The sequence below is a fragment of the Quercus suber genome, unplaced genomic scaffold (assembly GCF_002906115.3).
Source record: "Quercus suber isolate HL8 unplaced genomic scaffold, Cork oak 2.0 scaffold_35, whole genome shotgun sequence".
Classification (NCBI taxonomy): domain Eukaryota; kingdom Viridiplantae; phylum Streptophyta; class Magnoliopsida; order Fagales; family Fagaceae; genus Quercus; species Quercus suber.
In genome coordinates this window covers 1,905,632-1,917,968 of record NW_027069500.1, presented here as the reverse complement: position 1 = coordinate 1,917,968, position 12,337 = coordinate 1,905,632, and the positions used below count along the sequence as shown (strand labels likewise).

Sequence of the window (12,337 nt, the reverse complement as noted above, 5' to 3'; positions counted from 1 at the left end):
AATAGAACACAAGTTGCACAAGCATTGAGCAAACTCTGTTCAAGCAATTTGTGATCAAAGACAAAGTTCTTGACCTAGTTCATCTTCTCTGAAGAAGTTACTGTGTATTTTGCACTAGAGGGTTTTATGACCAAGCATTTTCCTAATCTTCATCGTGTAGGATGAACTGAACAATTTTGTAGCCAACCTCTCCTTCTAAGTTGCTGTTTGAAGTTGCGTACTGGGATCTGCGCATTGGTTAGCCACGTACTTGGGAGCTGTGCATCAAAAGGGGGAATTGTCACTACAGATCAAGGCCAATTGGGTATTGGTGTAAGGGTTCAACTGTAGGTTGGTAAGGTACTTGGGATTCCTTTGCTTGTAACCGCTTGATTTGATAATAGTGGAGTTTTGGGAGTGGTGACCTAAAAATCACCCGGTGGAGTTTTTGCCGTAAGGGTTTTCCCTATTCATAAACAAATCACTGTGTCATTTAATTTCTACTGCATATTTAGTTATTTGATTATTTGCTTGTGCTTCCACGTATTTGCATGTTAAATTGATTAATTAATAACTTGGCTAATTAATTAATTGGTTTAATCACAAGGGGTTATTCAGTTTGTGGCCTATCATTTTAGGTTAGAAATTTTCATCCTCATAGGATGATCTGTCCAACTTGTGGACAGTTTTATCTGTCCTTCATGGGACTTATAATTTTCATCCTCCTAGGATGATCCGTCTAGCTTGTGGACAGTTTATATCTGTCCATTTTTTAGACTTGTAAGTTTTCATCCTCATGGGATGATCCGTCCAGCTTGTGGACAGTTTATATCCGTCCATGTTTTGGACTTGTAAGTTTTCATCCTCATGGGGTGATCCGTCCAGCTTGTGGACAGTTTATATCCGTCCTCCATGGGACTTAGAAATTTTCATCCTCATAGGGTGATCCGTCCAGCTTATGGACAGTTTATATCCGTCCTCCATGGGACTTAGAAATTTTCATCCTCATGAGATGATCTGTCCATCTTGTGGACTTATGTTTTATCCGTCCCCCATGGGACTTGGAATTTTTAAGTAGAAAAAACATAGTCGTGTCTGAATATTTCTCTTATAAAAGAAAACCATGCATTTAAAAAAGTACCTACCTCCTTGGGCTTAAAAAGGCACTTGTAGAAAGAATTGTTCGAAGTAAAAAATAGTGAAAAAATAAAATTGTTCTAAGTAAAGACTAATAAAACTCAGTAATAAACTGGAAACTGGGGGAGCGTCGATGCTCTTCATGTCGTCTCTACTGGTAATATCGCCACAGGTGCTCTGTGTTCCATGGGTGTTGCAGTTTCTGTCCGTCCAGAGTTTCGAGGTGGTAGGTCCCTCTCCTTTGCCATGATGAGATCCTGTATGGTCCTTCCCAGTTGGGGCCGAGCTTTCCTTGCGAAGAATCTCTAGCAACTCCTATTACCTTCCGTAGCACAAAATCTCCGATTTGAAAGTCTCTATGTCTGACATTGGAGTTGTAGTATTTTGCCATGAGGTTCTGGTATTGCGCCAGCCTCTGCTCTGCTGTAGCTTGGACCTCGTCCACCAAGTCTAACTAAAGCCGCAAGGCCTCCTCGTTCTTATCTTCATTGTAGTTCTCCACCCGATAGCTCGTAAGCCCTACCTCTATTGGAATGACAATCTCACCTCCGTATGCTAGTCTAAACGGCGTTTCTCCAGTGGGTGTTCTTGTCATAGTACGATATGCCCATAAAATGCTTGGTAGTTTGTCAGGCTAAATGCCCTTAGCTCCTTCGAGCCGGGTCTTGATGATCTTGAGTAAGGATCAGTTCGTGACTTCAACCTAGCCATTGGCCTGTGAATGTGCGGGCGACGAGTAGTGATTCCTAATACCTAGCTCTAAACAGAAGCCCCTGAACGCACTGTTGTCGAACTGCTTTCCATTGTCGGAGACGAGCACTCTTTGTATCCCATACCTGCATATGATATTTCTCCATACAAAAGGGTCTGAAAAAAAATTTTATTGAATAAGCAAGTTAATATGACAAGTAATAAATATTTTAACATGACATGTTATTAGAGCATTTTTAAGATTTTAACCAATAGATAGCATTCGCATCCAGGAGCCAAAATGTAAAATGATTCTCATTGTTCACAAAAATGCGCAAGTTCTAATTCTTTTTTCTAATCTTTTTATTATGTGTTGGGTTTTGTGTTTTTGTCCTGGGTGAGTTGAGCATGGACCCTATTATCAAAGTATAATTTTTTACGATTACTTTAGGAAAGTTCAAAATGGGTATAAAACACCTTTGAATGTTTAGACTCCCAAATACAAAATTACCAATTCAAGCTTTATATCAATCAATGTATGTGCGGAAAATGATAACAAGCTTATAACAGAATTGATAAACAATCTAAACCATAAATAATCACAATCACAGCAGTAATTAAATGGTAAAGATAAAGGGAAAAGAGATGCAAACATAAGGACAACATGTGATGTATTATCGAAGAGGAAACCGAAACCCTCGGCGTAAAACATCTCCGCCGCCCTCCAAGCGGTCAAATAATTCACTAAAGAATGTAGTTGGGATACATGAATAGCAAAAGACCCTCCAAGCCTAATCTACGCCGAACCTTTTTTCTTCTTTAGCTTCCTGGATTCCGCTACTATACTATAGCATCAACCAATGTATATTGGTTCCTTCCAAATTGCTTCCCTTAGCACCAAATAAACCTTCTCACAGACGTGGATATAGTGAGATAAGGATTTGGCAAAGAACCTCTCAAGGGTATGACAATGGAGAGGAAGAGAGTAGAGGAATTTGTAGAGTCTCTTAGATGAAGATTCTGGATGAGGCAGTCTTGTTTTGCTCTAGGGTTTCTCTCACAAAATTCTCTCTGGAAGTTCTCTTATTTTGTGGGTATAAGGGTCTATATATAGTGGTGTGTGTTTGGAATATGAAGAGTCAATTTTTGCCAAACAGGGCTGGTTGGTGACTTCGTCTCGTGGCTTATCCAAGTCGCGAGTTCAAGTCACGAGGTAACTGTCTGGCCAGCCTAGGACTTTTGTCTTGTAGTGCGACAGCTGGCGCGACCCTTCAGCTTCCCTGTGTGCTTCTCACGTGCCTGCAGTTGGCGGCTTGCCAATTGCGAGTCAGCCGCGAGTCCTAACCGCGAAACTCTGCTTTTTTGCACATTCTTAAGCTTTTTTTCATACTCTTTTCACACACTACCCTTACATGAATCCCACCTAAATACAAGGTTACTAAATGTTAAATTACAAGCAAATTGGCACGGAATAAAGCCAACAAGATGGTTAATAAATTTCAACCTTACACTTTAAAATTATGTATTGTAAAGTAAAGTATGAAATGTAAGATGTATTGTTAAGTGAGAATTTAAAATAAACAAAATACATTTAAAAAATGCAAAAAAAATTATATATATATTTTTTTTATATTCCCAAATGAAAATTTTTAAACATCTATGATCTAAAAAATGTATAACTTTTGTTAAGTTGAACTATTGAACCCAATATATATATATATATATATTTTTTTTTTTTAAATTAGGAATATGTTAAGGGAAAGTGAATGGACTAAATAGAAAGATTGAAAAGCACGACAACAACTACCCCATTATTCTCTACTAGGAGGGTTTTAAAACGAGGGCTACCCGTTTGGTACATGTGTTTAAACAACATTACATATATTTTCACACATTTTTTTACTCACATATATTTTCAAAAAAATTAAAAACTATTATTTAAATACATATAACAAACGGGCCCTAGTTACCATGACGGGAAATATCGTGCCCCTACATCAAGACAAATATCAATTGCATAATTAGAGCATTCGCAGCAGTGGAGCCATATTGCTATATTGCTAAAATTTAGCTCCATAAACACAAAACTCACATTACAGCAGTGGTGGCAAATCTAAAAATTTTAGATGTTCAGCTACAGTGCACATTTATAGATAGATGTGCACTATAGCTGAAGCAAAAAAAAAAAAGTATTTTTTTATTCGGCCAGTTAAATAAAATAATAAAAAGTCTTTCTCATATCTCATCTCTCTCAATCACTCTCTCATCTCTCTCTTAAAACTCTCTCATCTCTCTCTCTCTCAGTCACTCTCTCATCGTTTGGCTATTGCCTCACGCCGCCGATTGCCTCACGCTGCTGATCGCCTTATCTCATCTCATCTCATCTCACACCACCGATCGCCTCAGCCACGCCGTCCGAGCCGTTGATCGTCTCACCCTATGCCTTCCCAGCCGCGATCGCCTCACCCCACGCCTTCCCAGCCGCCGTGGTTGTGGTTTTCTTTTTTGTTTTTGTTTTTTTTTTTTTCCTATGTTGTGTTGTGGTTGCCTGGTGGTTGTGGTCGGTAATGGTGGTGGTGGTTATGGTTTTGTTTTTTGTTTTTGTTTTTGTTTTTTTTTCTATGTTGTGTTGTGGTTGCCTGGTGGTTGTGGCCAGTAATGGTAGTGGTGGTTGTAGCTGTGACTGATGGCAGAGGTGGTTGTGGTTGGTGCTGTGAATTTTTTTTTTTTTTTGGAGTAGGATATATTATTTTATTGTAGAGGGTATATTATTTTAGTGTAGAGAATATATTATTTTATTGTGATGTTTATATTATTTTATTGTGTTAAAAGCTAAAATAGATCCACTACTGTAGCATGTGTATAGGTAAAATAGATAAAATAATTTTTGGTGGAGCTAAAAAGTTAAATTTTTAGCTCCACTACTGCGAATGCTCTTACGGAGATTGTGATCGGTCTGGCTGTCCCAGAAAACAACAAAGTACGATAAAATTATATGATAAAGTCAAGCTTAAAAGTAAAGTTACACATGAACCTTTTTTTTTTTTTTTTTTAACAAATGATAAACTTTTTTTTTTTGCTAATCATATGATAAACTAATATATTTTATACAAATCTTTTTCTTTTTCTTTTTCTTTTTTTGAAGAAATATTTTATACAAATCTGGGCCTGTGGTAGATTGAATTCAAAATCTTGTTCCACTAAAAAACTTTACGAGAATTATTATGAGTTCTGACTGTAGTAGCATTTCTTAACATAAACATAGGTGAGCTCAAATCCCCATTACAATTTGAAAATTTCTTGGCAAAAGTTACACCTTTTGGCTACCAAAACTTTCTGAATTCTGAGTCTTCAACACTGAACAGTAATAATAAGATTGTAGATCCCATGAATCCCAACCAGCAATCCAATTGAGCTTGAGCACCAACCAAGAGATCAGCCTAAGTTGAAGTTGTTGCTTATCATATCTGGGATCATATACATATAAAATATTAAGCAGATAAGGAAAATAGATGAAGCCCAATTGGGAGCTCAAGAATTGCTGCAACCATGATCAAGTTGTGTTTCTCGTCACTGTCTCTGTCTGCGCTGTTGTCATACTAGCGGTATCTCTCTCTCTCACTTCCTATTTCATTTTTGCTTCTCATACTTCTTGAGCAAAATCTTGAACTACGTTGGATCAGTGAGACACCCATATTTGGTTAAAGAGCCCAATGGTTTATTCTTTGTTGCATTGCAGCAGAGAAGTTGGAACCCATTGATCAAAATCCTTTTTTTCTTTCTTTAATGGGGTATGTTTTTGCCCCCAGGTTCCATTGATCAAAACTTTAAAGGGTGCCCGTGTCACTATTAATTTCTGTTAATGTGCTTAACTCTTTCATTGAATGGTGGGATTTTATTAAACTGCAAGTGGGTATTTATCAATTTCAATAAAATTCTGAGACCACCCCCTTTTTGGTTCTTGCTAGTTTTATTTTAGTTTTGTTTCTTTTAACAGAATCTTTTTTAAAGTTTGAATCTGGGATGGAAAATTGTTAATGAACTCAAGGACAAAACATTACTCTGAATGCGTATAAAAAATTGCTAAACAATCCTAGATAGATAATGTTGTTGCACTCTTTTGCTATGCAGTATAAAGCTCTATCTTATCATAAATGAAAGGCAATTCCACTTCAGTTCTGGATAATACACTTAGCCCATGGGAATTGAAAAGTTGGAATCATAAAAGTAAATCCAAGTTATGTGGTTTTCTGAAAATTGGACTTGACTAAAAGTTCAGTCAGTTTTGAAACAGAGCCAATTTATGTTATTTGCTGTTAGACATTGGTACTTGCTGGTATGTAATTCTCTTAGAATTTACTTTCTGAATGCTATGCTTAATGTGTGAATCTTTCTTATTGATGTAGTTGTGGAGAACATTTTTGGTGAAACCATTCAAGCTTGTCACTGTATTTCTTCATGAAGCGAGTCATGCTGTAGCGTGTAAACTTACTTGTGGCCATGTAAGAAGCTCACTTCTTTCCACATAATTTTATCTATGAATTTCCCAACACTCATGCAGTCATGGTGATATGTTACAAAAGAAAACCTGGTTTTATAATGATTTATTATATGGTTTTATTTTTAGAGTTATTTGCTTCCGAAAATAACAAACTCTTCTATAGACTTAAGCAGAACAACTCTCATATCTAAAAGACATAGTGTTTGTGGCTAATAGTGTAAAGTAACACAGCAGGCTCTCCTTCGATGTCATACAAAATTAAATAAATGGAGGGACATCTACTTGCACAACCTTTATCCATTTACCAAAAACATTCATCGCAGTTGGCTTAAATGTCCAAGATTAAAGATGCCTTTTATTGAGTTTCTAAGCCATGAAGTGGGAGAGGAGTAATTATAGGTGTCTTGGGATTTCTAGTAAAACATACTATTTCTGCTTAGGCCTTTTTCGACTGGGTATATGTATCTAGTTGCATGTATTGATCTTCTTTTGATATGAGAAAAAAATAGCTATTTTCATTTTAATTTGGTGGGATACCTCCTTAGTACATAATGACGAAAGGTCTTTTCTGGACCTTGGTGATTTTGTGGCTCAACAAAGCCTTCTGGTATCAATTTTTCTTGAGCATTGGGGTAAACATAACATGGGAAGATTTTGAGCATCAACATCGACCATTTTGATTGTCAGCATGACAAAATCTGGTTCAATGCAGGTAGAAGGGATCAAGGTTAATGTAGATGAAGGTGGAACCACACAGACACGTGGTGGAGTTTACTGGTTAATCTTGCCTGCTGGATGTAATGTTACCTGTCCTTAATATATTTTAACTCTTATTTAATAGCAGATATTACTCTTATGCAACAGCTATGTAGAAGTGTTCAAATGCACGCTTTGCTGTGACATATTGTTTATCCATGATTAACCTGATTCATTTTGTTTTGAATTTAAGTTTTAGAATCTTTGGGTTCAATATATGTTGTTTCTCAGTGCAGTTTTCCAATAAATAATTGGTAATTATGCAATCTTCTCTTTTCACCGTCTCCATTTTGTGTCATTCCAGAACTTGGTTCATCCTTCTGGGGAATGGTCTTGATACTTGGATCCACAAATCTTCTTACTGCAAGAATAGCTGCCGGATGTTTTCTTGCTGCATTACTTGCTGTACTTTTTGTAGCTAAAAATGTGAGCACTTATGAACACGTAGATTTTCTCTTTTTGTTTAATATTCCATATGAATGCTGCACTGCACTTATGAAGGAATTTGGATTTCACATGAAAACACAGCATTTCAAATGGTAGTTGAATGCCAAATTTTAAGTTGGGAACATATTGACAACAAAATGTGGAAAGTTTTCGTTCCTGACATTCTGAAGTTATTCTTTTGTATACCATAAAGAAGATAAAATTACCATCAAGACAAAAGAAGATGATTTAAATTGTTTTGAATGCCCATTGATTATCATGATTATTTTTTTTTATTGCTTTAAATATTGGAAGTCACCATGCTTATCCTGTGTTGTATGACATTTTAATTAATTAATTTATTTCAATTTTGTTTTTGTCTTTCGTGCAGTGGACTCTTCGAGGACTCTGTATCGGTAAGTGTTTTCATAATTTATAATTTGGCTTACTATTTTTTATACATGCCACAACATATTGGGTTCTATATGTTTATTTATTTCGTATTTCGCCTCAGGGTTTATACTTTTCCTTGGTATAATTTGGGCTCTGCAAGAAACAACAAAAGTTCGTATACTGCGGTACATCATTCTGTTCATTGGTAAATGAAATTCTGCTGTTTTTCTTTCCATATTGTTCAGGGAAAAGGATGATTGTTCCTTTACACAATGTGATAGGGTGAAAAATCAATGCTTACTCAGTTTTATCAAAATGCAGGTGTTATGAACAGCTTGTTTTCAGTTTATGGTATGACTTTGGAATGAAACAATCAATTTAATCATTAATTTAATTGGCTGTGTATGGAAATGTGGATTAATCTGTATGTAATTATGCAGACATATATGATGCTCTAATATCCCGTAGAGTTCACTCTAGTGATGCCGAAAAATTTGCTGAAGTGTGTCCTTGCTGTAATGGTGTTGGATGGGGCATTATTTGGTGAGCAACTGAGCATCATATCATTTTAGAAGAGCACAAATATTCAATTTTTGACTTGAATAGTTTTTGTTCTTATATGTTACACCAATAACACAAGGTGCTCTTATGACCTATAATTGTGTTTTATTGCTTCAATTTCTAATTGTGAAGAACTCTACTTGCAGGGGGTTGATATCTTTTTTGTTTCTTTGTGGAGCCATGTACCTTGGTCTTGTGGTTTTTTCTTGAGGTACATCACGATTGCTCAATTCTTTGAATTTTGTAATTTCTATTTGCATGTTGTCTAAAACTTGTTCATATGTATGATTTTAGAAAATGTTTGTGATTGTCATTGGGCGACGTTCAAATTCACTATGAAAAGTGTCATTAGGGACTTTGAAGCTTTTATAGTTGAAAATTTTCTATTATGCTATGTACAAACGCACAAAGTTGAGGTTGTTAGTTGAATTAAATATAATATTATCTTGAACTTGATTATAGAGATGAAGAAAATTGGAGACTCATTTAAATATTACCATCAGTGTTTTTATAACAATAATGTTTCGACTGGATGGAACAATGTTTGTATGTGTTCAGTTCTGATAAATATTCCTATTTTATTGATGACTATTCAGCATTTATGTATGATCACATTCTTTTTTTACATAGGAAAACCAACAGTAATTTAAATTTTTTGTTGTCTAATCTCATTCTGAATTGTTGCAACGAGGATTCTAATAGATTAGCAGCATGTTGTCATTGCCATTATTTACGTTGTAATATTTACTGTATATATGCTTCTATACATCACAATCACTTTTGTTGCAACTGTACAGGATGAAAGTTTCTGGTTGATACCGACGTCTTGTTCTTGCATATACTCGTTGCTAAACATGATCTCATTTTTTATTATTGAGAAGATGTTCTAATCAAGCCAGTTTCTGCGGCTTCATTCTTTCCACCCTTCTCTTGTGGGTTGGTATATCTGATTTATGTTAATCTATGGGAAATGACATGTCAATCGACATACATTTCGTTAATTCATAGTTCAATACCTTAGAATTTAGCTTGGAACCAAATATAGTATATAGAATTGTGTTTGTAATTTTATGCTGATGTTTTGCTATTTAACTACCATGTTATTGGTATTTTTATTTCATTGCTCTCAATGAGTGTGTTGAGATGAATTCATTTTCATTGTTTTAAAAATAAGCTGTGTAGAAGTACATTTATGCCTAGAAAAGTGAGGTTAAACCATTAAAGGGTAAAAACAAGCTAACATTTTGAGTTAAAACAAACTGATAAGATCCATAGAATCTGCTAATATTGGGGTCATTCTAGCAGAGACTTGTATACGGATTGATGTTTTATGCCAAAACAAGAGCAACAGGACAGTCCCAACTTTAGTGGAAATTCTGCAACTAAGGGTAATCTGTGTCGAGACTTGGTATGCAAAGTTCGTAAGGCTGTATATCCTGTTAGAACTCATCCAGGACATGAAATTGCTTAATAGAGTTCGTTGTTACTGTTATTTCCTCATCTCGTTCTAAATAAAGCATGTCTAAAATGAAAATAATAATGTCCATGTTACTTTCTAATAAGCCTGGGTGCAGATTCGGATTCGGGTGTTGTTACAAGAGTGGTGCGGCAATTTAGCAATTTTTAAAAAATTAGATTGTAGGTGCAGCGAGATATGTTTATTAATAAATTAATAAATATATTTATATTTTTATATTTTTATATATTGCTAAGCATATTTTTTCATATAATGGTTGTAGTGGGCCTTTTTGTTATATTGGGTTAGGTTGCTTCCTGCGCTACTGGGCCCAAATATTCTAAGTAAGAGAGTTGAGACCGGTCCAATTACAACTCAATTTGGTCCGGCTTGTGTGCAAACTATGCCTCGTTTGTCAAAGGGCATACTTACGACAGACAGAGTTATTTTAGATGAGTCATGGCAGGCAGACATGATAATAATAAAACAAAAGAAAGTACTTTGGCTTTATAATTAAAGAGAATAAATAACCCCTAATTAAGAAAGATAATCATAATAACAACAATCACTTTTATAAAGAAAGTAAGGGGAATAAGTGGGTAGTATATGGGTTAATAAAAAAAGAAAGAAATCGGATCAAATCTGATTCATAGGACCAAAACTAGATAGGGAAGAACGTTTCTTCTCAATGCGAATAATCTTCCAAGGGAAATTCTGCCGTGGAAATTAATCACTTTGAGGGAAACGGACCTGAATGGTAGGTGCCCAAAAGAACCCTTTGCTTTTGGCAGAGAGCAGGACTTTGTGAGGGAGAGAGGGAATCAACCTATTGGTGCATGCCTGCCGATCTAATTCTCTGTTTTTCTTTTCTTTCTTTTATAGTTTTCCTCTTATCTTTCTTTTTTTCTTTCTTTCCCCAATACTTGTTTTCTATTTCGTGGTTCTCCTTAGAGGTTCCTGTTACCGTGATTGTGGTGTCTCCTGTGCACAGTAAGGGCCTCCTTTTATAGTGCTTGTCGTGACCAGATTTTACTATTTTAGCCCTTAACCATCTTTGTCTGGTCTGGGTGTACTTGCCGACCATCACTGGTTTGTCTGTGCGCCACCCCCCGTCGCTAGACAAAGAAGACTCTTTTGTTTGTTTTTCTGCTATGGCACCCTTTTCTACTATAGTGTGGGTGCTATCTTTCTCCTTATCCCTCATGACATGTACTTAGTGGTTCCAACTTAGCTTTGCTTCTTTTGGGTGATATGTCATCCTAGCAGGACACTTCCCCTAAAAGAGCCTGAGCAGGAATCTCAGAATAGGTTTTTCCCCTCCACACCGCCAAACCATGCCCTCTTATCTTTGACCCATGACCTCATTGTGTCCCGTATTGGTTGGGTACAGGTTGGTGATGTCTAGGCCTTGTGCGTGCCTCCCTTCCATGTGTGTCCAAAATCTGCATGCTGCTCATGCGTTCACCGTGGTCTGGAGGCTTACCTGCACAATCTGTCGTCCATCCTTGACCTATTATGTGAGCTACTTTTCTAGTTTCCCGCTCCCTTTAGGGGCTAGGCTTTATTTGATGTTGGGCTTTGCCTCCTTTCAGCATACTCCTTGACTACTATCATTTTCTGCCATATCACTCTGTCATTTCTGCTGTGATGTTTATTTGACCTAATCCTGCTGGGCCTCTTTAGGCTTGTCGTCTATTCTCCCCCCAGTGGCTTAGTATGGTCATTAGTTTTTTATTAAGTTACTTTCGAGCTCCTGTGTCCCATTAGTTTACTCTTTGGGCATCCTTGGTTCATTTGCTTTACTTGGGCTTCCTTGGCCCTTTTCCTGACTCTGTATTCCCATGGGGTTTTACTAAATTCATTGGGCTTTCCCGGCCCAATTACCTTATCCTCATCCTTAGGGCTTATGGGCTTGCCATCAATCCCTTACTTTCTTTGCTTACATTACTTCGAGCTTGCTGTGGCCCATTCTCACTTTTTCACATCATATACTACCCATAGGTTTGCTATTTCTCTCTTTTCGGGCTCCTTTAAGCCCATTTGCCTCTTCAAGACCCATTTGTTTATTTTATGAACCTGTGATTCATTATTCCTACCGCTTGAGCTTAATGGTATTTTTTTTTTCTATCTATTTACTAACTCCTTTCTACCCGTGTTGCTAGGCTTCTTCTTTCTTTTTGACTTCCAAAATGACCATCAACAATGGTAAACATATACCAATTTAAAAGCAATAGTAGATGGAGTGAGTCTAAGGGAGAGCCATGGGTTAGAGAGAGAGAGAGAGAGGAGACAGAGAGAACGAGTGAGTTTGAGATGAGTTTAGAGTTTTTTCTTTAAACTAGGATGTCAAAATGGTGTGTTTTGACAAAAATTTTTTACTTTTTTTTTTAAAACACTTATTTAGGCCCATATCGATTTGATTCAGGGCTTGTTCTGGC

General features: G+C 36.4%; 1 protein-coding gene across 1 annotated transcript; it reads left to right on the top strand.

The window, feature by feature from the left end:
* The first annotated feature begins 4,948 nt into the window (after positions 1-4,948).
* Positions 4,949-9,573, top strand: LOC111991698 (uncharacterized). Its single transcript, XM_024023491.2, has 10 exons — positions 4,949-5,411; positions 6,213-6,308; positions 7,020-7,104; positions 7,368-7,489; positions 7,881-7,905; positions 8,004-8,087; positions 8,204-8,233; positions 8,323-8,425; positions 8,590-8,654; positions 9,241-9,573. Exons 4-9 carry the CDS (start codon positions 7,391-7,393, stop codon positions 8,651-8,653), a joined length of 405 nt encoding a protein of 134 aa, XP_023879259.2. The 5' UTR covers positions 4,949-5,411; positions 6,213-6,308; positions 7,020-7,104; positions 7,368-7,390; the 3' UTR covers position 8,654; positions 9,241-9,573.
* The last annotated feature ends 2,764 nt before the right edge of the window (positions 9,574-12,337 follow it).